This window comes from Erpetoichthys calabaricus, chromosome 4, assembly GCF_900747795.2.
Source record: "Erpetoichthys calabaricus chromosome 4, fErpCal1.3, whole genome shotgun sequence".
Lineage (NCBI taxonomy): Eukaryota > Metazoa > Chordata > Cladistia > Polypteriformes > Polypteridae > Erpetoichthys > Erpetoichthys calabaricus.
In genome coordinates this window covers 298,984,805-299,012,621 of record NC_041397.2, presented here as the reverse complement: position 1 = coordinate 299,012,621, position 27,817 = coordinate 298,984,805, and the positions used below count along the sequence as shown (strand labels likewise).

General features: G+C 39.3%; 1 protein-coding gene across 3 annotated transcripts in view; it reads right to left on the bottom strand.

Moving 5' to 3' along the window:
- Positions 1-314: 314 nt before the first annotated feature.
- LOC114644546 (uncharacterized) overlaps positions 315-27,817 on the bottom strand; it is a 46,555-nt gene continuing 19,052 nt past the window's right edge. Inside the window, exons 6-7 of one of the 3 annotated variants that reach the window (XM_051927245.1) lie at positions 918-954; positions 315-460 (exon numbers count right to left, since the gene is read on the bottom strand). In XM_051927245.1, the coding sequence (XP_051783205.1) occupies positions 347-460; positions 918-954 (151 nt within the window). In that variant the 3' untranslated portion in view covers positions 315-346. Of the gene's footprint in view, positions 461-917; positions 977-27,817 lie in introns of all 3 variants that reach the window. The other 2 variants (XM_051927246.1, XM_051927244.1) reach the window with 2 other exon arrangements.

Sequence of the window (27,817 nt, the reverse complement as noted above, 5' to 3'; positions counted from 1 at the left end):
GGATTCATTTTGATGACTGTATTTCAGGAAACAATAAACAACCTCATGATCTTGTAAAGAAATAAACAGCTTTAGAAAATGAACAGTTATACGGTATGGATTAATAATTATTCTGTCAAAGTGGGTTTTTGCTGGGTAGCTTTCAACTTTGTAGTCCTCACTATGGTAGGCAGGTCAGAAAAAGAATAAATGAACACATCTGACAAAAACACGGCATAAGAAAATTACACTGATACAGTTACAGTATGTCATGAAGTTTTCTAAATGTGAGGATTATTTCGATTTAATATCTGACTATTTGTGTCTATTGGTGTCTTCCTCTCGTTTCACTGTGATGACATTGTGACTATTGTAATCGAACGCTTGAATAAGTCGTTTCCATTCCCAAGTCTCTCTTCATTTCTCTGTTTTTGTTTTTTCTTTTCCCAAAATCCAAGGCAGCATAATTTACTCCATGAACCTGCAACAGGTAGAGAATTTAATTAACAGACATTTCAAACATTTACTATTATTATTCCAGTATTGTTGTTGCTATTTTATCTAGATACATGTTACATACATAAAATTTACTATATTACTTGTTTATTGATTTTTCTGCTTTTGATACTGAATCCAGTATCGATTATGTGGCAGTAAAACATAGTTGTTGTGTTTGCTACTACATTTTGTTTTTATATCATAATGCAGTCTTGTATATCACTATAATATTTTAGGGTAAATTACAGGAATGATTGTTTATACAGTAATCTGCATATTAAGTGAGTGAATTCATCGGGTGGGGGTTGAATTCTGTCTTGTTAAGTTTGATGCAATTGTATGAAATGTTATTTTCTTCAAATAAAATTTTAAAAATAACTAAATAAATAAATTCATCTAAGGGGGCATTAAAAGTGAAAGTTCTTTTTAATTCATCTTACCTGCGCACCGTCTGGCTCGTCATTTTCAAATGTTTCACCAACATTCTGCTCACCATCCTCTAAAGAGGAAGTTTACAAAACAAAGTATTAAAGTCATTTAAATATTATGAGGATGTTAGTCTGGCGGTTGAACTGAAAAGATTCTAAATGATGAGAAACTTCATGTTCTGAATTTCATTATATAAATGATAAGCATAATTAGAAACTGGCAGCAGACTACAATATGTCATATTTAGAATAGAAACGTCTGTGGTGAGAACAGGAAGAACACCAGCCATTGCTGTTAATAAAATGAACAATGACTTGAAGTAAATTCACATTCACTAAGATGTGCAACAACATGTGAGAATGAAGAACTGCAGTAAAACAGCAGTAGAGTGTATTATTAGTGTCTTGTAAGTGAAAGTTACTCACTTTTACGTTGACAGCCATTTCCGATCTTCTTTGTCAAACAGAACACAATCAAAATCACAAGGAGAACGTTGATGATACCCAGGACCAGGACAATGGGGTCAAGTTTTATTTCATTGCCTTCACCTGTTAAGCACATTGAAAACATAAAAATAACAATACTAAGAAAACTGTTGTTGTTCACAAATTTCTTTCTAAAGGCATATTGTATAATTGAAATAAAAAAAGAGACCCATTGAAACAATAAGGTAATGATTTCAAATTTATGGATCGTTTATATGTACTCTTTTATTTATATTTTAATACTAAATCTACTGATTCCTGCAGTTAATTTTAAGTTTCTTTTTTTTTCTTAAGGCTAATATGGCCCAGGGGGACCCAGAGCTTTCTTTATTGTCATCACTCTTGTGTGGTCAACACTAAAACTGACATCAGTGCTGCCATGAGAGGGAAAACTAAACACAGATCGGGTGTTGCTGAGTTGACATGTCAGGATTCTTGCTGGCAGTCTAATTGTTTCTTCCATCCATCCATCCATTTTCCAACCCGCTGAATCCAAACACAGGGTCACGGGGGGTCTGCTGGAGCCAATCCCAGCCAATACAGGGTACAAGGCAGGAACCAGTCCCGGGCAGGGTGCCAACCCACCGCAGGACACACACAAACACACCCACACTAGGGACAATTTAGAATCGCCAATCCACCTAACCTGCATGTCTTTGGACTGTGGGAGGAAACCCACGCAGACACGGGGAGAACATGCAAACTCCACGCAGGGAGAACCCTGGAAGTGAACCCGGGTCTCCTAACTGCGAGGCAGCAGCGCTACCACTGCGCCACCATGCCGCCCTCTAACTGTTTCTTTCAGCGCACAAAACAGTTAACAATGACAGGTATTTCAAATTGTGTAGATAGTTTCTCTTTCTCAAAATATTAAGTTGTAGCGCTAGAGACAGCCTAACCTTTCTTCCTGCTAAAGTTGAAGTTATGGCAAAGTGGAAATGATTAAAACCATTTAATTTTTTTTGGGTGTGTGAAATTTGTTGTTAACATTTACTAAAATTTATTTTTGGAACATTTTTAAAAGGCAACATTCAGGATTATTTCAGGTTGAAAAAAAATGTTGAAATGGAATTGCTTGTAAACAAATTTTATTATAAACAAATTAATTTTTGGTTTCATAATTGAGATAGGGTGGCATGGTGGCGCAGTGGGTAGCACTGCTGCCTTGCAGTTAGGAGTTTGCATGTTCTCCCCGTGTCTGCGTGGGTTTCCTCCGGGTGCTCCGGTTTCCTCTCACAGTCCAAAGACATGCCGGTTAGGTGCATTGGCGATCCTAAATTGTGCTTGGTGTGTGTGTGTGTGTGTGTGTGTGTGTGTGTGTGTGTGTGCCCTGCCCGAGGTTTGTTTCCTGACTTGCGCCCTGGGATTGGCTCCAGCAGACCCCCGTGACCCTGTAGTTTAGATATAGCGGGTTGGATAATGGATGGATGGATGATTGAGATCAGATAGTGACAGTAATTGGTTGATTAAGAGGCACATGCCACAGATGCACACCTACATGTATTTGCACACATTAGAAACACTCAGGTCTTGTTCAAGTGTAATGAGAACATTTAAATCTATTAAAAATCCCAAACTTTACTAATTCTTTCTTTTCTACTCATTTTAATGAAAACAATAATATTGTACTTATTCACTTCACAATTGTGTATGTCCATAGAAATTTGCTTTCTAACCCCGATTTACAACTGATTTCCTTACAGAATGAAACACATCCAATGTATATTTAAAAAATATATAACAGCTTATTTAAACATTGTGAATGAAAAATGAGACTTGGGGATCACACAGTCATTTAGGGGTAATATAGTTATTGTGTATGAAGTGTTTTGGTATAGTTTTCATATTAAAAATATAGCATCTATCTTAGAGGTAGCATAAAGGGTTAATAAATGTTAGAAAATCACATAAAGGTCACATGAACAGCAAGGAAGAAGAGGGTTCTGGATGATGGTTCAAGAAGTTGGCTGACTACCACATACCCAGTAAGACTTGACAGATTAGACGCACACAGGAACTCGAGAAGCACTGAAAAATATTGTAAGGACCAAGAATGTAGTAGAAATGAGACTATTATTTTGGGGTATGAGGGGCTCGTTAATTCTCTCTGTTAAGACGCCTCATGTCTTTTAGCCAATCAGCGTGAATGCACGCTGTTGAACCAATCAGATTAAACATTAATTCAACACTGTTATGTAAACTCAGTTATCTATAAATATAGTCTGTCTACACAGGTTGCTGTGATGGAGTATATCCCTCTTCATTATGACAAATAAAAGATACAATGGACGAGTTTCCTCCTGCCTGGTTCTTCAGTTTGATTAATAACATATATACTGTATATATTGAAGATAATGATTTCTACTATAATATATTTTAAAATAGGGTATAAATTAGGAGAACCAGGCCCCTCATGGACCCCGTGATCATCAGAGGTGACTGTGTGCAGAGGGTACAAACCTATAAATACCTGGGAGTGCAGCTGGATAATAAATTGGACTGGACTGCCAATACTGATGCTCTGTGTAAGAAAGGACAGAACCGACTATACTTCCTTAGCAGGCTGGCGTCCTTCAACATAAGCAATAAAGGCTGCAGATGTTCTATCAGACGGTTGTGGCGAGCACCATCTTCTACGCAGTGGTGTGCTGGGGAGGGCAGCATAAAGAAGAGGGACACCTCATAGCTGGACAAACTGGTGAGGAAAGCAGACTCTATTGTAGGCGCGGAGCTGGACAGTTTGACATCTGTGGCAGAGCGACAGACGCTGAGCAGGCTCCTGTCAATCATGGAGAATCCACTGCATCCACTAAACAGTGTCATCTCCAGACAGAGGAGCAGCTTCAGTGACAGACTGCTGTCACCGTCCTGCTCCACTGACAGACTGAGGAGATCGCTCCTCCCACACACTATGCGACTCTTCAATTCCACCCGGGGGGGTAAACGTTAACATTATACAAAGTTATTGACAGTTATACCTGCATTGTTATCACTCTTTAATTTAATATTGTTCTTTATCAGTATGCTGCTGCTGGTGTATGTGAATTTCCCCTTGGGATTAATAAAGTATCTATCTATCTATCTATCTATCTATCTATCTATCTATCTATCTATCTATCTATCTATCTATCTATCTATCTATCTATCTATCTATCTATCTATCTATCTATCTATCTATCTATCTATCTATCTATCTATCTATCTATCTATCTATCTATCTATCTATCTATCTATCTATCTATCTTATTTTTATATAAATTCTACCCACATTACCTTTCAAAGACAGGTAATTAAACACATTTTAAAATATTTGACACCTCTTGCCCTACTTAACATTCAGGTCTTTCGCTCCTTCTGTTGAGTGCCTTTTGGTAAAGCAATTTCGAAGTGCCTTGTTCACCTCCTGTCTGTTTTTATACTTTCTGTCTTCGAATCCAGCTCTTAGTGTGCCTCCTATGACTTTACTCCTCCTCATGTCTCTCACACTAACACTTGCTTTGTAGGTTGTGTTACAAAAGCCAAACTGACCAATCACAAAAAAGATTAACTGAACAATCAAAGGGACCAGATACACAGACCTTGGAGTTTTATTATATAGTAGATATATTATAATATTTTACAGTACACTAAATAAATAGTAAAATATGTAAATTATTGATGTTTTGCACTATTGATACATTTTACAAAACTGTTATAACATAGAATATTAAATATTCTGATAGTTTTAATATGTTTCTGTCTGTGTATTTCAAGGTATTTGTCATTTGTGAGTATCAGAGTATATTTCAAAAGTATATTAACCTTGAAAATATTGTAGCGTCCCAGCCAGGTTGAAGGCCTTTTGGAGTGACTGTTGAGTTCGATTGAGTGAGGGCAGAGTACAGCGCAGTGGACTGATAGTGGGGGTATGATTGATGTGGTAAGCGGGGAACGGTACCCAGGACGGGAGGAGGGTGGAGAGGTTTGTTGGAGAAGGGGCTAGAAGGTTGTGTTGTGGGGTTACGAAGTCAGCGTTTTTCTTTTTCTGTTTTTTGCTTTTCTTTAATGGCATCTCTCAGGACTACAAATATGAGAGAAATATACGAGACTGTAAATAGTTCAAAGTCAAAGATGTTCGTTTTTCTTTTTGCTGTTACAACCCTGTAGTTTTTTTAAAATTCTTTATTGTTCAAGTAAACTGTTTTGTGAGGTTTACTTCGTTCGTCTGTTTTTTTCTTCTTTTTTGAACCTGACGCGGAGGTCGCTATGATATCAACTAATAGATATCTCCTAGGTGTTTCTTATATTGAGATCTGCTCTAGACCAAATTACTTAGTGACACCACCAGTATAAATTATAAATCTATTACTTACCAAGTACTTTCAAGAAAACAATAAATTTCAGTTTAAATCTGCTGTCAGAGCCACCAACTTTAATGGCATTTAATTAGTTACAGGGGTTACAATCATTGGAAAATCTGTGTTTAGTTTTTTTCTCAGTTAAGAAAAAAAAGTTAAAAATGATCTTTCATGAGTCTGGACACACAGAATGTATCTATTGTATATTAAGTGAAATATATGCTTCATATTATTCAGATATAATTTTAAGAATATATATTTGAAGTGCATATATGTTACGTTATATAGAAAGATATGTGCACATATTTTTGGGGGTATATTGCAAAATATTGCATTTTTGTGAGGGTTAGGAAAAACCATAATGCAGTATCTTTGAGTTCGTGTTTCTGTGTTTCCCTTGCATTATCATTCCACCTCCATGACTTCTAATTTGTTTCAGATTAATAGTCCCTGCTATCTCCAATCCTCCTGTTTTTGACAGCCCTGCAGTAAACGTTTGTATTGGGACCCAGGGCCTCCATGCAATAGTTGTGTGTAAAATGAGATTTTGTTGGAAGAACAAAAGCAACAACCAGTCATTTTCTAAATGGTTATGAATTTCACACAACGGCGGTGTCATTTTCTTTTGTGTCAGCATTATGAACACAAGTCACCCAAAATCGTTCAACAGCATTATGTACTTTGAGGCCTTCCAGATATTAGTAACATGTCTACAAATAGAGATACACCAGCATAATACTCTGGAACATTTTTAAAAACTGCTAAAAACCCACTTTTTTTCATTTGGCTTACATGTAGCTACATTTAGGCGTACTCTGAACAGACTTTATATGCGTAGAATGATCAAAATGTTCAGGGACTTGCAATGTTTGCTCATCTATACTTTTCTTGCTTACTTTTCTGGTTCTTCTGTGGTGACATTTTGTGCCACCACCACCACCTGACTGAGGTGGCCCCAGCTGTGCACAAGACCCCCACTGCATCGAAGCCTGTACAACAAAGTCTCAAAACAATAAGGAATGATTAAAGCACGTGTATGTTACATAGAATTCCCTTTTGGCCATGAACCCCAGCAGATTTAATTTTCTTCTCCAGGTTAACAGGAATTTCTTTTTATTTTGTTCTGTCCTCCCAGCCATCTAGCCTGATCACTGGACTCATCTTTAGAGACTTGCATTATGATACTTTATATAAAGATGTTACACTTCTGTTAATTATATACCTATATTTTATAAGATAATATAGATTTATTTTATTTTTTCTTTGTTACTTATTCATTAATATTCTTACCTAATCTTATTTGTGTTCTCTTTGAAATGTGCTATAGAAATAAATGTTGTTGTGGTCTACTTACAAAAACCTTGAAGATTATAATAAATCTCCTTAGTAAACCCTAAACCAACCCTAACCTTTGCCACCATTAAACAGTCAGATGATTTAACAAAAACAAGTCTTTAGGAAGACAGAAACGTGTGAGATGTACCTTTGATATGAACAGGGGACCACTTTTTGAAGGTTCTAGTTGGATGTAGATACTTGTCCCTTTTCTATTTAAAAGTCCTTGACTTTTTCCAAATGTTTACTTTCATGTGAAATTTGTTTCATATTGTATAATTCTAACACATTGTTTTCAAATGATTAAAAGCATGTATTTCCGAAACTTCCCGAAAACAAACACAATACAAGAGCCAGGTGTCTGCTTAATAAGTAAATTTAATGTATACAAAATGCTGTTTGCTAACATTTTTCCCACATGGTGATTATGGTATCTATAATTATGAGTCAACTTACCAGTAAATTCTGTTCCATTTCCTAAAATGACTTCTCCACATGTCACTAAAGCGCAATAATAAGTTCCCATATCTTGGAAGCTGAAATTCTTCTTCTGAAGGCTGTAGACGCACTCCTGAGACTCACATGTCCTTTTATTTTCATGAGTGCTTCTAATAGTCTGATAAGAACCTCGGATGGTGCGATGAATCCAGAATACCTGGTGTGCATCTCCAAACACTCCTCTGTTTATTATACACTCCAAAGTCACGTCGTCTCCATACTGGACTGGTCTCAAGACAGGAGGCTGAAAAATTCCTCTAATGGTTTCATTTCCTGTGCAAAGAAAGTAAACTTTTTTTTTACAAAAACTTTAACCGAAGCATAAATTTTATGAGGAAAATAGAAATTCATACATAAAATAAATAAAACCATGATTTAATATTAACATTTTAAGTCAGTTTAGGGTGTCAAAGTGGTGAAGTGGTTCACAGAGTCCTATGTTCAAATCTCAGGCCAGTCTATGTTTCTGTGGTGTTGATTCCTTTGGCCATGTTGGTTCTTTTTGAGTACTCTTATTTCCTTTCATATGCCAAAGACACGCAGGTTATGTTTATTTCTAATCATAAATTATTCATTCTTACTTGGGTGAGCGTAGATATGTGTGTGTGTGCGTGTGAATGTGTCCTGTGGTGAACTGATGTCCATTCAGAGCTGCTTTATGCACTGTGTCAAGTGCTTTCAGGTAGACTGGAAAAAATGACTGGTTAAAGGTGTCCTTTATATGACCAGTGCATACAGTATACTGAGTAAATGAACGCACCCAGACACAAATTACCACAAGTGCAGTACAAAAGAAAGTTTCTTCAAAATCAAATTCAAAATCATAGAAGTATTTGCTATATTTAATATAAATCAGAATCCTTTTAAAAGGTTTCAGTTTTTGTATTTTGTTGACATGTTTGACTACAACGATGCAATAATTGATTAGACTCAGCATTGCAATTAAAATGTTTTAGAAGGTCACATTAAACCATTTACTGTAAATACTACCCAAAATGTGAATGCACAGAAAATGTATTTTCTGCCAAAAATTATGTACAACTGCAAAGTCTTAGTTTCAAATCTCAGGCCAGTTGCTGCTTCATCGTTGTTTTGAAACGGGTCACTCAGTTTTGTAATTACATGGCAGTTTTCTGCTTATTACGTTAAAAAACAAATTTAAAAACTTGTAGTGGAACTCTGATTCTCTCTTCCAATCAGTCTTTTCAATGAAAATCTTTGTGCCAAAAAATATGCACAGCTTTACTTTAATGCAAGAAGAACAAGAAGGCAACATTTGAAAGTAAAAGGAAAACTTGTCACGTCACTTTCAAACTCACTTAATCCAAAGCAGGGTTGCAGTGAAGGGGCTGCAGTTGGAACAGATGCTTGACTGAGTACTAGTCCATCGCCGTATAAACACACACACACACACAGCAAATACACACTTGAGCCAATTTGGCATCACTAATTCACCTAACCTGCAGGGGGAGGAAACAAAGACACCAGGAGAACATGCAAACTCCATGTAGGAAGGATCCAAGACACAAATGTGGGTCTCCTTATATTGAGGAGGCAGTGCTGCCACCCAAAAAGATTTTTTTTTCAGGAAAATTATTATAAAAAAAAATTAGATAGAGTTATACATTAAATGCATTATGAAGTGCTGCAAAACATCTGGAATGGGGTTATATCAATAAGCTGCTGTGGGCTTTGTCAGTTTGTAAAAAGCATTTAGAAGCCAGTTATTGCTCAAGTGCCTTTTAATGCTTATTTGCATTACCTCACTTATGAAGATTCTGAACTCTTAATTGATTGTTTTATTCTGTATTCACTGTTTTTAATTTGTTCGTCACTGGCTATCGGTTAATAATGGCATTAAAATGACAAAGGAACCAGCAGCTTGCCGTCTAACCTGGTCCAACCTTTGTGTGTCCATCATGAATTACAGTATATGTTGAAAATAGATGGAAGAAAAATATGAATGAGTTAAAATTTCTAATTATTTAGATATCATTCTTGTCAAATAAAGATCTACAGTTTAAGAATGCCTTGACATGTAAGGAATGAAATAGTCTATATATATATATATATATATATATATATATTCACGGCATTCGAAGTCTGTGTCACAATCTGATTGTATGGGTGGTTACCTACCAGGTAACGTTTGTGGTTGGCCAGCAATCTGCTAACATCTGCCACGGTGCCCTCAGTTTGTGAGGAGCAGATCATAGAATGGTTGAAATAGTTTACTGTCAAATAAATGCAAAGAGTACACGACACGTGTTTCGCCCTCATTCTGGGCTCATCAGGTGTACACACTCCACTGCACTCCCTTTCGGGAATCGAACCTCGGACGTCAGCGCCAGAGGCGATGCCCCTAACGTTGCGCCACGGCGTGTGGTTCGTTTATTTGACAGCATGTAGATCGGGGTAATTACATTCACGGCATTCGTAGTCTGTGTCACAATCTGATTGTATGGGTGGTTACCTACCAGGTAACGCTTGTGGTTGGCCAGCAATCTGCTAACATCCGCCACGGTGCCCTCAGTTTGTGAGGAGCAGATCATAGAATGGTTGAAATAGTTTATGTATATAATATATGTGATATATACAGTATATAGTATATATATTATATAATATGTATATATGTTATAGCCAGAAGGGGCCCAACATTTTACCCTGGGGATTAGCAAAGTATATCAAATCAATTCAATATACTGTATATATATATATATATATATATATATATATATATATATATATATATATATATATATATATATATATATATATATCCATCCATCCATCCATCCATTTTTCCAACCCGCTGAATCCGAACACAGGGTCACGGGGGTCTGCTGGAGCCAATCCCAACCAACACAGGGCACAAGGCAGGAACCAATCCCGGGCAGGGTGCCAACCCACCACAGTATATATATATATATATATATATATATATATATATATATATATATATATATATATATATATATACTGTATATATATAAAATCTTCTTATATAATACGCTACCGTGGCTGTCCGTATGTCTGTCCAGAATTTTAAATCACCTGTAGCTCACAAACCGTTTGACCTATTGGTCTGAAATGTGGTACACATATACTACGTCTACTGTCCGCTTTCGGAGTGATGATTGACCTCCAAGGTTATTCTTCTTTTATTTTATTGTAGAATCAACTCTCGGCAGCGGCCATGTATACAGGCATCATTCTCATCCCTACCACCTTCGCTGTCATTTGCCCTAACTCTTCATATCGTAAATCATTCTTAAGGCAGATTGAATACTTAAGTGCCAGCTTAAGTGAAAAATTAAGGAAAAAGTACTAAGTAATTGCAACACAAACACTGACTTAATCAGTTTTAACGCAAAAAGATGCCGACGGAAGAAGTGAAGAAGTGGGTCACTAGGGTGGAGAAAAGAAGAGCTGCTCAGGAAGCATCAAGTGCATCAACCTCTGAGCAAACGAATGCTAAACGTACAGAGAAAGAGGAGGAAAACTATAAATCAAGTGCATCGTTACTGGTATATAAACTATGTAACCATTCTATGATCTGCTTCTCACTACTGAGAGGACGTGGCGGATGTTTGCCGACTGGCAGACCAACCACATGTGTTACCTGGCAGGTAACCACCCATACAATTCAGATCGGGACTCAGACTGCAAATGCTATGAATATTTACTGTATATATATAGTAGACCCTAGATTTAACAGACTATTTGGATAAGTATGAATAATTTATGATTATATTGAACAATGAGTACTGTATACTCATCATCAGGCATGTCTTTCAACTGGACACCAGCGGGGCACATGAACAAAATGCTCACCTCATTACAATTTGTGTCTTTTTTTGTAAAATTTACTTTTAGGCATCTGGTACCTTGCATAACTAGAAGACACACATAGTTCTCAAAAAGTATTCACCCCCTTGGAAGTTTTCACATTTGTTCTTAGACAACATTCAATTGCAGGTGATTTAATTAGGGTTTTTTTGACACTGATCAACATCAGACGACTCTTTAATGTCAAAGTGAAAACAGATCGCTGCAAAGTGGTGTAAATTAATGACAAATAGAAAACACAAAATAACCAAGCCAAATTAAAGCTACTCCGATTCTTCATTGCAGTTGCAGCCCCTAAGCCTGTTGTGAATCTTGTGTCTGGTTGCTGTTTTCCTCCCAAAGATGTCATAGGCAGTGTACTGGTAATTCCAGTTGGTCCTTGTACGGTATATGTAAGAAGGACCTATGGTGGGCTTTTGCTTTGTCCAGATCTATTTTCTTCCTTGTACTCAGTGCTTCTGGGATAAGGTTCCGATAACAGAGCCAATGGAAGCAGGAAACATGAAGGACAAGGATTTAAACAAACCTGGACACGGCACACGCTCTCACACATCTCCATACTTGCCAATTGGTAGTGAAGTTCTGTAAAAAATCTGCAATGGTGTTACATTATGCAGCTGCTGAGGCCTTTTAACTAGAAATTGGAAAAAACATACAAAGTGGAATGTGATGTCATTTGAAAGTTGAAATGCCCCTCTCATTTAATAGACCATAGTCTGTCTGTCAAATTATACACAATTGAATCAGAATGATCAAGATGACCATGGGTGCAATTCAGCCATATTTGAGAAAAGTAAGATAAACATTACAATGTATTATTGGGACATATAATATTGCATTTTAACTGTATTACTTTAACTGTAATAAAAGCAATGAAGAAATGATTTTATTTATTTATTTATTTTGGTATTTGGTACTCTGTATTAATCTCCAAAGGGAAATTGTCTTTTTGCATAACCTTTGGGGGTCAGGGCACAGGGTGAGCTTTTTTCAAATTTTGCTTATTGTTCCGTCCTGGTGGCAGATCCAAAACAGAACTAAATGCAGGGCATTTTACAAAACAAATGTATCAAATGTTATTGCCTCTAACATTGTTATTTTTTGATTAAATCAACAAATATAGAGGCTACATTTTTCCTTTTTTTTGTTGCAGTTTCTTTTTTGAACTCATAAATGCTCTTAAAAATAAAGGTGCCAGGGTGGTTCTTCAGAGAGATGCCAAGCAATGGCTCTATCAGGAACCGCACAACTCAGTAAAGAAGTATAAAATGCCATTAAAGAACCAGGATTTGTCAGAGTGTATGTATTGCCTGTAATTGTTATATTTCAACATTGTGTTCTTAGTTTTTTGTTGCATTTAAGTACATTTGTTAATATGTGAAGCAATTAGGATCATTTAATAGATGCACTATATGTAAGAGTAACACAAAAATGGTAATAGTCTAAGAATAATTACCAAAACTATAAAATAAATGAGCTATTTTTTACATCATGACATGCATCAGCCCTACAGATACTATTACTGTATACTATACTATAAATCAATTAAGTGTATCCTCTGAATGTCAGACATCCATGTAGTGTTTATCATGATACCGACTTTTCTGAAGGAACGTTTTGTCGCAAATCTCATCTAACACTAACCTGTTAGGCAGACCTCAGTTCCATTACCAAGAAGCATGAGTTGATTCGTCACCACTCCACAGTAATATGTCCCCAAAGCTGAAGCATCCAGATGTGTAATCGACAGATTGAAGGAGCTGCTGCTTTTCATCACTTCATATTTTACATTCCCATTTTCTTTAAAAGCAACATCCTTATTGTAAAGATTTGACCAAAATGCAATGATGTCAGGTGCTTTTCCCGGAGTGAGTTTAATCCAAATGTAGGTGTACGTAGAAGGAGTCGGCATGTGGCACTCCAAGATTACCGAACCTCCCAGCTGGGCTCTCACTGACCGGTGAGACTGCATGAAGACGTCTGCAAGATTAACATTTGGAAAGGGGACAAAAGAACTTGTAAGATAAGACAATCGACTCTTTGGATTTGCAGTAACTGAAAAACAATGGGTTTGCTAGTAAATTTTTAAGCTGTATATTACTATTGATGTTTTTTAGATTCTTTTAACAATAGTCATATCCCCTGCTTAATTCATGGTCCATCTCTACCACATGAGTGACAAACATATGATTGCAAGCATCCACAAATCTGCAATGATGATTTGAATTGCTATATAAAGGTTTCATGTATTAAAATAGATACATTAATGCATTTGGAAAAAGCAGAATACCCATTAGCTGCCTGATAAGTAAGTAATTAGTTTTAAACTTACAGTTTTTGCAGAACAACAAGAGAAGGATGGAGCACGCAATCATCTCAGCAGCTCCTGTAATCTCACAAGAAGAGGCAATGGAGCTTCTCACTTGTGTCACTAATGATAAGTCAAAGAAATGGGCGGGCAGTAAACTTAACACTCCTTTGGTGTTTACTTCAAGGGAAATTATACATGCATTATTTCAATTCTTCAAGATGCTAGCATCCTTTAACTCAAGCCACAGCAATTATATTAATGTTATTCAGAAAATGAGGTCTCTTAATAATACAGCTGGATGTGGCATATCAAAATCTGTTGTTGCAAAACCCTTTAATTGAGTTCTTGGACAATTTTTTTTAAATATCCCCCTTCACTTTTAGAAACTTAGCAGTTTCTTCTTTATAAGGATATGAGGAAGGGTGAAAGAGGCGACTTCTTCTCTAAGACTGTATGTCCTCTGGCACTAAGACTCAGTAATGAAAAATTCTGATGGAGCTTCTAAAAGCCCCAATGCCATATTATAAAATACAATTTGTACCCCCTTTTTAATTTTGTACCAGATAGCACTCTTCCACTGATTTAGATGGTCACAGGACAGAGGGCAGCATCTATAATTCATATGAAAACATATCACATAGTGAACAATAGGGGCATTCTTGAGCCATCTGCAGAACACAGAATTCACACACCAAGAATGCAAAAGTAAAACAAAAAGATGTGTCTCATTACAAATGTGTTTAAACACTCATTCACAGAATTGAAAAGACAAGTTTATCTGTAAAGAGTCGGTTAAAGGATTCTCATTTTTGGATTTTGCTTTGGGCTTTGTTTAGTAAGGATTGCCTTTTAGGCAACTCTTTTGCGCCTCTTTTTGCACTTTCAAGCCTTTCTTTGTATCATTTTCCATTTTTTGCAAAATATATCCTTGACTTACAAAAAGATTCTTTGTTTGCCTTATGGGAGACAAAAATGTATGGTTATCCCCTCTCTTGCAGGGTTTATTTTTATATTTATGTTTGGGAGACTTTGTTGAGAGACTATGTTTGGGAGTCTCTTCTTCTAATATTATTTATTTGGCAGATGTCTTTATCCAATGCGACTTACAAAGCATCACATATTAGTTGTATGTGAATTGAATTAAAGTTGTTTCTGTTTAAAAAAACAAATTCATTCTGTGATCTGCCTTTATCATAGTCTATTCTGTGCAGTCTATTGTGTCAATTACATTAGGAAAATCACCAATCATTTGATATCGACTTTTATATATTATATATTATATTTTTATTATAATATATATATATATATAATGTATATTTTATATATTATATATATATATATATATATATATATATATATATATATATATATATATATATATATATATATATATATATTATAATAAAAAAATCCTGGGACAAGATGTGACTTTTTCAGAAAGATACTTTCACGTCCCGAGAGACGAGACTTTGTGCCAAGAGATTAACCAGGCCCTGGGATGGAAATAAAAAAAAGAGTAGATGACAAAGTAGAATGTCGTAAAGAATTCAAAAATGTTGGCGCGATACACGTGCAGAGCAGGATAGAGATAATGAAAGTACTAAAATTCGAAAGTCTCAAAAAAATGATAATAAAGATCGCATTAGAGCAAACAAACGTAAATTATTACTATTAATGAATATATTGTTCGGCATTAAAGTTTATGTCGGAGACTTGTAGATCATCTCTAATTCATGTTGCCATCAGGGAACAGTAGTGTTTCTTCCCAATGAAGAGGCGTATCTGCGAGAATTAAAAGATTTGTTGTTTGGTGAAAGTGAAATCCACACACACGAGTGGCAGAGACGTGAAGTGGCTGTCGTGTAGTGCAGGCAGGGGGGGGGTTGGTGAGCAAAGTGAGCAGGGGGCTAAGCCCCCTAGTATCTATATATATAATTCACTAAGCAGCCGCCAGCTCAAGCAAGACACCCATGGAGCACGCAAGACAGAGCCTCGCCCAGCAACTCACTGAGCCCCGCCCACCGACTCTAAGACCACGGGATATGACAACAACTCACAGAGCCATGCCCGCCAACTCGGACGCGAGCCCCGCCCACCAACTCTAAGACCATGGGATACAACGACAACTCACAGAGCCACGCCCACCAACTCGGACGTGACAACTCACAAAACACGGCGTCAGTCGCGTTTGTCTCTGCACCTCTGAGCCACGTTGACTTTTCATTATTCTTTTCGGTTACGACGCATGACAACGTCCGCCATCGCAAACTGTTTTACACGCTGCATACAGCGATTCGCATCTGCGACAAACATGCTTCTTCTTAGATGGTCCTGCAGGAACATGGAAAACGTTTGTCTACAAAATTTCATACCATACTCCTTATTCCACGGCCCGCATCCACCCTCGCTTTGCAGGCATTCACACTGCCTGCTCATGTGCCCGGAAGCAACAACTCACCAAACACCGCGTAAGTCGGTTTTGTCTCTGCTACAGTCCACATGCACCTCTGAGCCACGTTGACTTTTCATTATTCTTTTCGGTTATGACGCATGACCGCGTCCACCATCGCAAACCATGGGATACGAACGACCTCCCACACACCAGCTTTAACCCTCCTCCCATGTGATAGGGAACGCCAACTCTAACCGTCTTCCCACGTCCACCCTCGTTCTCGAGGCACGGCTTACTTATGTGCCCACCCCCAACAGCTCACCAAACACACCAACTCACAGAGCCCCGCCCACCAACAATTCGCGCGAGAGTGAAAGCATTTGCCAAGAATGTTTTCATTAATCAAGAACGAAAGTCAGAGGTTCAAAGACGATCACATACCGTCGTAGTTCCGACCATAAACGATGCCGACTGGTGATCCGGCAGCGTTATTCCCATGACCCACCGGGCAGCCAACCGGGTAACCAAAGTCTTTGGGTTCTGGGGGGAGTATGGTTACAAAGCTGAAATGTAAAGGAAGTGACGGAAGGGCACCACCAGGTGTGGAGCCTTTGGCTTAATTAGACTCAACACGGGAATCCTCACCCATCCCGGACAAAAAGAACAATGAAAAGTCAACATGGCTCAGAGGTGCATGTGGACTGTAGCAGAGACGAAACCGACTGAGGCGGTGTTTAGAAAATGGACAGTCAACGTGACTCACACATGCATGTGGACTGTACACAGACGAAAGCAATTAAGGTGAGGAGTTGGGGGCAGGCACATGAGCAGGCAGTGCGTACTGAACAATGACTACGAGATGACTAAAAAATTGGCAGACTAGAATGGCGGGGGGGCCGGGGTGGAGGGGGCGTAATGGGCGTCAGACAATCGAACTTGCCTACCTAGAGGATGTAAATGTCGTCACAAGGTTTCCATAGGTGAACCTGCGGAAGTATCGTTACTGGTTGTGCCGACCCGTCATTGGACGGTTAGGACCCGAAACCTCTCAGGCCCGCTTCCCTGCCCTCTCTCCGGAGAGGCGGAGGGGACGGAAAGGACATCCTCACTGGGCGTCCTTCCCATCTCACCCTGCTCCGCCCTCCATGCACGAGCGCCGTCCAGCCCCATCCCTCACTCTGGGAGGTGGGGGCGCGACGGCGGTCCTCCAGTTTTCAGTCACGGACAATTGTATGTTGCTCTCTCCAGAGTTCCCATACAGTCGTTTCCTCAAACCCACCCCATTTGGACAACTGTGTCTGTCAGGAAGTGTTCACTCATCAGTACATAATTATGCGGCGGTTTGGCTAGTATATATATATATTTGTTTTATCTAATTGATGCCTTACTTAAAAAAAGTTTAGGTTTTTCCACATTGCAAATTAGTGGTCATTTTTCAGAAGCAGTGGCAGAGCGAGGGCTCACTGCATTAGTGTTGTTACCATCTGGATTCTGCTGGAAGGATCAATGCCATTTTGATCACCGGAAGCTGTTCAATAAGGACACTGGTTTGATTGTATAGTTCATTTACTCTTATACTGGAAAGAAAATACAGCGATTCTTTACTTTAAAAGTTTGTTTATAGTTTTATAGAAAGATTGTATTGGTAAATCTGTTCAGCATTTTAAGAAGTTGCAAATATATCACAAACATTTTCTGTTAGAAATGAAAACTAGATTCCTTTTAATGGATTAGGAGGAGGTTGACTGTCTAAGGAAACCTGTAAAACGCTATCACCTTTAGGCTTGGTCAGCATTTTTCTGTTCTACCTGTGCATTGGTTAATAAGGCAGGCATGTGGGCCCCACTCAAGACTTTTAGATGTTACTGAAGCAGCCTTGGCTTCTGCAGATGTTTCAGATGTCAACTTGAGCACACCACTGGGACGGTTACACAAGAAACTGAAGGCTGATCCATTTGGATGGTGCATAAGTTCCAAGACAAGTATCAGTAACGTGAATCAAGCATCCAGGCGCACACTGAAACAGAGAGGCGGTAATGAAATGACAGATTACGAGAGAGAAGTAAACCAACCTCAACCTAAAGCTTCTGTGTCTGATCACTTTGACCCGATGCAGTGGTGGGGTCTTCATTGCATGACGTTTCCGTTGTTGACTCTATGCAATTCCATTGTCTCTATATGAATGTGAAAGATACTTCATCATATTCAGTGCCCAACACATAGTTATGTCATAATGCAGTAGCTTGTATCCTGAAACTGTTGAAGGTATTTCGATCATGCTTGAGGGGTACAAAAATAAACCAATCATGTGATTTTGGAGTAGTGATTGGCACGGGCAGCACTGGCTCAGGCTGGCCATGCTGTCTTTGTTTTTGCAGCGGCAGTCGCATGAGTCACATGTAGCAATACTGTGACCATTGCAGATGCAATGCATGTGTTTCTGCCGTTTATGTATGAATGAATGGTAATTGTAGCTTACAAAGTGTGTAAAGAACCAACATTTTATGGACAATAAAATGTCATTGCAGCTATCCATTAAAATGCACAGGGTTATATTTGACAAAGCAAAACTCGTTTAATCCATCAGTTTTATTGCACATGTGTTCTTGATGGAATGCAGAACTGCAGAGAGCATCAAAAGAAAGTGTACAGTTGTGTATAGAGTATTCATAAAAAAATAATATTAATAAACATAAAACAAAGAGGAGAATTGCAGTTAATAATGCAGTGTCAGTTAGCAAGAGACCTATATTTCGTCAACTGTAGCCTCATCTGCTGACGCTATGTTTGGAGCAGGGAAAAGGCACCGCGGGTCATGGGTCATGGGAGTTATGGGTCAAAGGTGTGATGGGTCACAGGGGTCATTGGTCACAAAAGATGATTCACTGTCAGCTCTGGGGGGTATTTTTCGTACGTGGATTACTCGTTTAGCCGGATGTAATTGTTGACGATTTGGCCTGATCCTGGATCTGTCGGTTTTTCAAAACTCTTGCTGGATGTGTTGTTATAGCAGCACATCCTAATCCTCAAACCTGCTCGGAGTAGGTTTGTTCTATTTAAATAAGGATTAGCTCACACACTTAATGAGTGTCCGTGCGCGGAATTCATTCAGTCATGACTTTGCCGTTCATGAATGAGCGACCAATTGATATAGGTGCGCAAATTATATGAAGAGAATTTCATATAGAGAGGGGTTTGCGCGATCGGCAAGATCCTTTATTGCTCCCGGAGGAAATTCTTTTTGAAAAGATACCGCTTTAGCCGAGGGGGAATATTGTACCTCAAAAATTTATTAGGACCTTATATTCGAAGTCAAACTTGGCGAAGTCAGGCTCTCACAACCACACAGACAGTATGCATTGCTTTGAGGTTTTTTGCAAGCGGCACTTTTTTTATATACTGTAGGCGATGCGAAAAATCTATCTAAAAGTGCAGTTTGCCAGGCAATTTGTAAAGTCTGTTTGGGTCTGAAATATGTCCTTCGGGTTTTCATTGTGTTTCCTGGACACCTGCGTGTGCAGACAATAAAAGAGGCGTTTCATGCCATTGCAGGTAGGTAATACACAGGCAAAAACACCCACAGTTCCATGAAGAATCTCACAATCAACCTAAAATTCTCATTACCCAGGGTTTCCAAATGTGATTGGGGCACATGGGACTGATCAGAGTGGAGTTTGATTTGGAAAATGTACCTCTCCTCCTTATAAATAATCAGACACAGTGTCTTCATCAAATATTTGACCTTCGTCAATATCTCGTTGGTCAGACATAGGTTCTAGGGATATGACATTCCCTGCAACTGACCCAACAAAAAAAAGAGGGCTATATGGAACATACATATGGCACACATTCAGGACAAATATATGCAATGACCATCCTTTACCTGAAATGAAGTGACCACTGCATCCTGCCGCTGGTTCTGAGGAGGAGCTTCCCCCTGGAATGCCCTCAGAAACAGGGTGATGGGCATTTTGCTGGAGAGCCAACTCTTCTGCAGGGGTTAGGTCTGGGCCGCGTGGACCTCCACCTGTTTTTTGCTTGTCTGCCTTCTTATTAGCTTTAAATTTAATGTTCGTTACATTATATATGATTCTTTATGTCAACAATTCTTTAAATAGTTACATACCAATATTTACCAGTTTGAAGTATATTCTTGTACTTCACTTTAACCTGTTCCTGTGCTTTCATTGTGCTCATGTTTGATCTGGAATTATGATATATTAAATAATAATTAATCTGACACATAAGAAATGAAACGCTGCTTTCAGTAAGTACAATGCACACGCGTTTAATTTGTCGGCCACTTTTTGCCAGCAGTCTTTTCTGGTTTGGGCTGTTTTTGCAGTGTTACCCCTTGTGCATATTAAATCTTGAAATCCTTCGAGTAACTAACTAACTAACTAACTAAATAACTAACTAACTAACACCCACACACACACACACACCCACACCCACACGCGCACACACACACATACACACACACACACAGCGTGTGTGAAAAAATTTGCGCCCGTTCTTTCGTCATTTTGTTACAGCCTATCAAAGACTTGCTGATCATGTTTTCTAGACTCAATATATATGGGTGTTTCACTTAGCGCGGGCGCGCGCATTCATCTCGGCTGATTAGATCCAGTTCGACTAATCTACTATACGGCTGAGTTTGAAAAACCGACTTATCTGGATGAGTTTCACCGGCATTAACTCATCCAAGATAAGGTACCTGATCTCGGATGATTTAAGCGACGTACGGAAAATACCCCCCTGGTCTGCATAGGATCGCTATGTGTATGTGTGTGTATCTGTGTGCATGTTAATCTTAACATTGAGGTGTGGGAACAGACCAAACTAAATAATGAATTTGGTAAGTCTCACAAATCCTACAATAATACATGAGGTGACTGCTGGATCCCCGTAATCTTTGTAAAAAGTCGATCAGTAGACATTTCCCCTTGTCTGGCTATATAAGACTTTTTTCCAGGGTACCAGTCATACCATAGAGGATGCGGCTGGCAACACAATTTCTTCACAGAATCTAAAAGATTTAATGAGGAAGCTTGCTGAAGTGGTATGGTCATTGAGTCTTGCCACTGTCAATCTCACTGTTAGACAACAGTTTGTCTGTTATCGATCCATTATAATGATGTGTTCTCCAAGCATGCTCTGGATTATGGTGAAGCCAAAGGGTTTGGGAGGCCATGCCTATTTCAGCACTGTGGCCTTAATATCTAGTTACATGCTGAAGTACGTTTTGTTGTTATTTCAAGTTCTTAGTGGCTCACAGAAGAGATATTCAGACCATCATCTTGAGTTTCTAGCCTTAAAAAGGAGCTTCTGTGAAAAATTGTGTGGACAGATACCAACCCTTTAATATATATCATGTCAATTATGGGCATCTGAGGATCACCTTCTGGACCCTACCAAGCTATGCAATGTCACTCTTGAATGAGAGGGGTTGCTGACAGTAAAGGTTTGTCCAGTGCATTAGATTAACTGATGACTGACCATTCAACCTTCCATACAGAAGAATTCCACTAGCTCATTACCAAAAATTAACGCAGAAGTTGTCAAAGATGGAAAAGTAAGGGATGATCAGAAAGTCTGTTAGTGAACATGCTTCTTGTTTGACAACTGATGTGGAAGCCTGATGACTTGTACTTGCAACACATTTTAAATAGCTTAATGTATGCACATTTAAAGAAGGACATCCACTTCTACATCACTGTGATTGCTTGACTGCCTTGGGAAGCAACACTTATTTCAGCGCCGTGGACATAACATCTGGTTTCTACAATATTCCAATGTGTGAGGAAGACAAGAAGTACACAGCATTTACCACCCCATCAGGTCTCCTTGAATAAAATTGGATGCTACAAGGCCTGTGTAATAGTCCAGCTTCATTTATGTGAATGGTATTAAACATCTTTGATTAAATGAATTTCAATAGTCAATTTTGCTATCAAAATGCCTTACTGGAGGCTTTGGAGAGATTAGAAGTCATGTTCCACATGCAGCCAATGTGTCCACAATCTAAGGTAAGTCCTAAGTATTGTTGTGCATATCTGTAAGATTTTTGGGGCATCTAATAGATGCTAATGGAGTAGGTGTGGACTTTGAAAAGGTGGAGGTAAAATCCAAGGAAGTGATCTAATGAAAGAAGATGGACTGATAACCAACCATCCGTAAAGACAATCAAGTCACTCTTGGGCATGGTATTTTGTTAACAGCACTTTATACCACAGTGCTCGGATATTTTTAATCTATTATTTGTTCTGACAGCTGGTGAAAAGCGAAAAGGACACTACTACGACTGCAAAGCAAGCAGGGACTTTTAGAAAGCTTAGGCCTGAAGATTGGATCCATGAATGTAATGCTGTTCTCAGTACTACAAAAAGAGAAACTTTTAAATAATGTAAATGTGGAACATCCAGACTTTTCAAGGCCCTTCACTTTATCTATCGATGCCTCATTGGATGGTCTTAGAGTTGTGCTGTTGCAAATATCTCCTAATGTTCTTTATACAGCCTCCAGTTAATCCAAAATGCGGCTGCAAGAATTATTACAAGAACAAGAAAATACGAACACATAACTCCAGTTCTTAAATCCTTATGCTGGCTCCTGGTTAAGTTTAGGGAAGATTTCAAAATCCTCCTTTTAACATATAAAGCATTAAATGGCCAAGGTCCGGCTTACTTGTCTGAACTTATCATGACATACAAACCAGAGCGCACATTAAGATCTCAAGATGCCGGTCTGCTAATGATTCCAAGGATTAATAAAATAACAGTGTCTCGATGCATGCTCAATAATCCAGGTAAGGAAATCCTAGAAATTTGATTCTTTTCATCTGGACAAAGTTTTTAAGTGGGAGAATTATTTCGAGACTTATCCAAGTCTCTTCCTCAGTCTCAATTGACTGCAGGTTTCCCCAACCTTATAAACAGTACCTTTGCTTAATCACAGAGACTAGCACCATTGACAAAGGGCCAGTTGATCAGTGATATGCAAATTGTCCACTGATTAGTAGACGTGTGAACCATTCATAGAGGGTTGAGGAATGGCTGCAATCACAGGTAGTACGTAAGAGATTACAGAATGACCCCACACTCAGTAAAAGAACCTCTCTCAACGCAGACCAAGTGTGCCTGCTTTTGGAACTGTGTCTTCAATCAACATATTTCATATACAAAAGCCAGTACTACAGGCAGAAGCACGGGTGTGCCATGGGTTCCCCTGTTTCACCTATAGTAGCCAATCTATATATGGAAGAAGTGGAAAAGAGGGCTCTATCATCCTATCCTGGAACACCACCGAGCCATTGGTTCAGATATGTGGATGACACCTGGGTGAAAATCAGATCTCAGGAGGTACCACAGTTCACAGACCACATCAACGGGGTGGACAAACACATCAAGTTCACCAGAGAGGATATGAAAATTAACAAGCTAGCCTTCTTAGACTGTGAAATTTCCATCATCAACGGGGGACATTTGAAAGTGGATGTGTACCGTAAACCCACACATACGGACCAGTATCTAAGGTTTGACTCTCACCATTCACTAGAGCACAAACTAGGTGTCATTAGGACTCTACAACACAGAGCTAACACCATTCCCACAGACTCAGAGGCCAGGGAAGCAGAAGAACACCACATCAAAAAGGCCCTGAGTAAATGTGGATATCCCAGCTGGTCCTTTGTCAAAGCAGGGAGGACACCTAAAGAATGCTCCAAGCGATTCATGAGAGAGGAAGGACATCCACTGCCTAAGCGAAAACCCTTAGTGATCCCGTATGTGTCAGGAGTATCGGAACAGCTGAGGTACATTTTCTCGAAACACCAGGTCTCAGTGGCTTTCAAACCCCAAAACACGCTACGCAAAGGTTGATCCATCCCAAGGATCGGGTCCCACAGCACAAACAGAGTAACATAGTTTACGCAGTTAAGTGCCAGGAGGAGTGCCGTGAATTGTACATCGGGGAAACCAAGCAGCCACTGGCTAAGCGCATGTCACAACACAGAAGAGCTTCCTCGTCAGGCCAGGACTCCGCAGTCTATTTACATCTACAGGATAGTGGTCACTCCTTTAAAGATGAAGAGGTGCACATCCTGGACAGGGAGGAGCGCTGGTTTGAGAGAGGAATCAAGGAGGCCATTTACGTGAAAAAGGAACAACCATCTCTGAACAGAGGAGGGGGCCTAAGGGTACATCTGTCGCCATCTTACAATGCTGTGATTGCAGCCATTCCTCAACCCCCTATGAATGGTTCACACGTCTACTAATCAGTGGACAATTTGCATATCACTGATCAACTGGCCCTTTGTCAATGGTGCTAGTCTCTGTGATTAAGCAAAGGTACTGATTATAAGGTTGGGAAAACCTACAGTCAATTGAGACTGAGGAAGAGACTTGGATAAGTCTCGAAATATTTCTCCCACTTAAAAACTTTGTCCAGATGAACAGAATCAAATTTCTAAAATAACAGTGGGAGGTCGAGCTTTTAGTTACAGGGCCCCTAAACTGTGGAGTGGTCTGCCTGCTACTATAAGAGATGCCCCTTCGGTCTCAGCTTTTAAATCCCAGCTGAAGACTCACAACTTCAGTTTAGCACACCCTGACTAGAGCTGCTGATTAACTGTACAGACTGCATCTCTGTTGTTAGTCATTAGCACTAAAACATAAGTAACATGATAGTTAGAATTGGATACTAACCCTCACCTATTCTGTTTCTCTTCTCGGTACTCAAATGTGGCACTTGGTGCCACGGCCCACCTGTCAAGTTGTTTTGCCTGCCTAAGGTAAAGTCATCCCTGATGGAGGATTGCAGGAATCATGGGAAGGAGGGGTTCTTTCATCGGATTGGTTGGCTCAGCGCTGTTTCAGCCATGGAATGGCCAAATGGGGGAGGCAGCTTGATGGATGAGGTCTCCAGGACTCTAAACAAATCCAAATCTTATTATGTGATATCATCTACTGTTAAATTCTGCTCCGTAATTCTAAAATTTTTATTTTTATACTGTATTGAGGATTTGTTCTGTTCTGTGTGTTGTATTGTATTGACCCCCTTCTTTTTGACATCCACTGCCCGCCCAACCTACCTGGAAAGGGGTCTCTCTTTGAACTGCCTTTCCCAAGGTTTCTTCCATTTATTCCCTACAAGGTTTTTTTTGGGAGTTTTTCCTTGTCTTCTTAGAGAGTCAAGGATGGGGGGCTGTCAAGAGGCAGGGCCTGTTAAATCCCATTGCCGCACTTCTTGTGTGATTTTGTGCTATGAAAAATAAATTGCATTGTATTTTATTGTAATGAAGACAAGGCACGTCCAAGCTCTTAGTGGCTCACACCCAGCTCATTGTTTTGAGTTTTTAGCCTTGAAAAGGAGTTTCTGTAAACAATTGTGTAAAAAGATAACACCCCTTTAACATATATCATGTGTAATGCAATGGCATCTAAAGGTCACCTTCTGGACTCTGTCAAGGTTGCAAGACTACTCTGGGACGAGCGTCGTCTCTTTAACCTACCTGACAGCCAAGAAGACACTCAACGAGAACAGCTAAGCCCGTCCCACATCATTATGAGAAGCCACGGCTCTTCCGGTTAAGTCACTATATACCCAGAAGTCCCCAGAAGGTGATCGAGATCCACCACATGTTGGATCTGTCTGCACAAGACTGACCCGATCAAGAGAGCTACAATTATAAAGAAGCCAATCTGGCCAGTTTTATTTTATTTTCTGCAGCCTACTGTAACCCAGATGGCACCCCAACAATTCTTTTTTTTTTTGTTGAGTTATTTTTGTGAAATATAATTTTAATATTAATATGTCTCAGCTATGGCAAGTCTGGCTCAGGAGAGCAGCGATACATGGAGGCTGACTGTGTAAACACTGTATATATTGTGACTGTTGCCATAGGGGGATGCAGCGGCCCTTTAGAAACCCCCTCTTAAACAGATTTTCAATGGAAAAGAAACACACTCTTTCAGTACCTCTTTGTGGGATCAGCTGCAGGCTTGCTGGCTTGCGGGGCTACGAACATTTAAATAGTCGAGCCGTGACCATCCTGAGGCCTCTCACCCTCCTTTTTCCCCAGACTCCCTCTGCTCCCGCCATTGCTACCGGCCCGCTGGACCCCCTTGATGAAGAAGACTTTGTGTTCTTTTGAGCAGGAGATGGGGCCGGTGCATCTCATTTGACAGCTGTTCCTTGTGAGGCCGAATCGCCTCTACAAGAGACTTGTGTTTATATCTGTCTCAACAGCAATAAAGTCTCTACTCCTTAGTAAACTTGCTGAACTCTCCTGTGTAACTTTGTGACCCAAGCTTGACAATATATACTGCATATATTTGTGTAATCAGAGCAGTGAATTATTTACCCCCTTTTTGACACCCACTCCACACCCAACCTACCTGGAAAGAGGTCATTCTCTGAACTGCCTTTCCCAAGGTTTCTTCCATTTTTTCCCTACAAGGGTTTTTTTGGGGAGTTTTTTCTTGTGTTCTTAGAGAATCAAAGCTGGAAGGCTGTCAAAAGGCAGGGCCTGTTAAAGTGCATTGTGGCACTCCTTGTGTGATTTTGGGCCATACAAAAATAAATTGTATTGTATTGTAATGATTCTTGAGATGTGCCCAGAAATTGACTGGAGTCCACCTGTGGCAGAATGAATTGATTGGACATCATTTAGAAAGGCACACACCTGTGTATTAAAGGTCCCACAATTCACACTGCACATCAAGACATAAACCAAGCCATGAAGTCCAAGGAGCTCTCTTTACATCTTTGTGATAAGCTTGTGGTGAGGCATAGATCAGGGCAAGGGGATAAAAACATTTTTTAAGCTTTGAGTGTCTCTAGGTGCACAGTGGCCTCAATAATTTTGCAATGGAAGATGTTTGGAACCCCCAGGATTCTTTCTAGAGGTGGCCATTTGGCCAAACTGAATAAATATTGTCAGGGAGTTGACCAGGAACCACACAGTCACTATAACAGAGCTTTAAAAATTATTGGCTGAGATGAGAGAACCTTCTGGAAGAACAACCATCTCAGCATTACTCCATCAATCAGGTGTTTATGGTAGAGTGGATCAACAGAAGCTACAGTACTCTTAAGTAAAAGGCATAGGACAGCCTGCTTGAAGTTTGTCAAACAGTATTTAAAGGACTCAGAGTGTGAGGAAAAAAAGATTCTCTGGTCTTATGAGACAAAAGTTGAAGTCTTCAGGCAAAACTTTAAGCGCAATGCCTGGTGAGGACCAGGCAATGCTCATCACCTGCCTACTGTGAAACATAATGATGGCAGCATCGTGTTTTGGGAAAATAAAAACAGCTTCAGAATATTGGCTCATATGTAAAGTAATCATTCTGTCAAAGTAGGTTCTTGCAGGTATGATATCCAACTCTGTAATTCTTAGACAATGAATAGATGAACAAATCTCACCAAAACCAGTCATATGAAAATTACACTGACATGTCATGTAATCTTATAAATGTTAGGCCTTTTTCAGTACAATATCCCTTTATTATGTACTTGAAGACACTTGACTATTTGGTCTCTGAGCCTTACTCTAGTTTCATTGTAATGACATTGTGACTATTGTAAACAACGCTTGAATAAGTCGTTTTCATTCCCAAATCTCTGTTTATTTCTCTGGTTTTATTTTTTCTTTTCCCAAAATCCAAGGCAGCATAATTTACTCCATGAACCTGCAATAGGT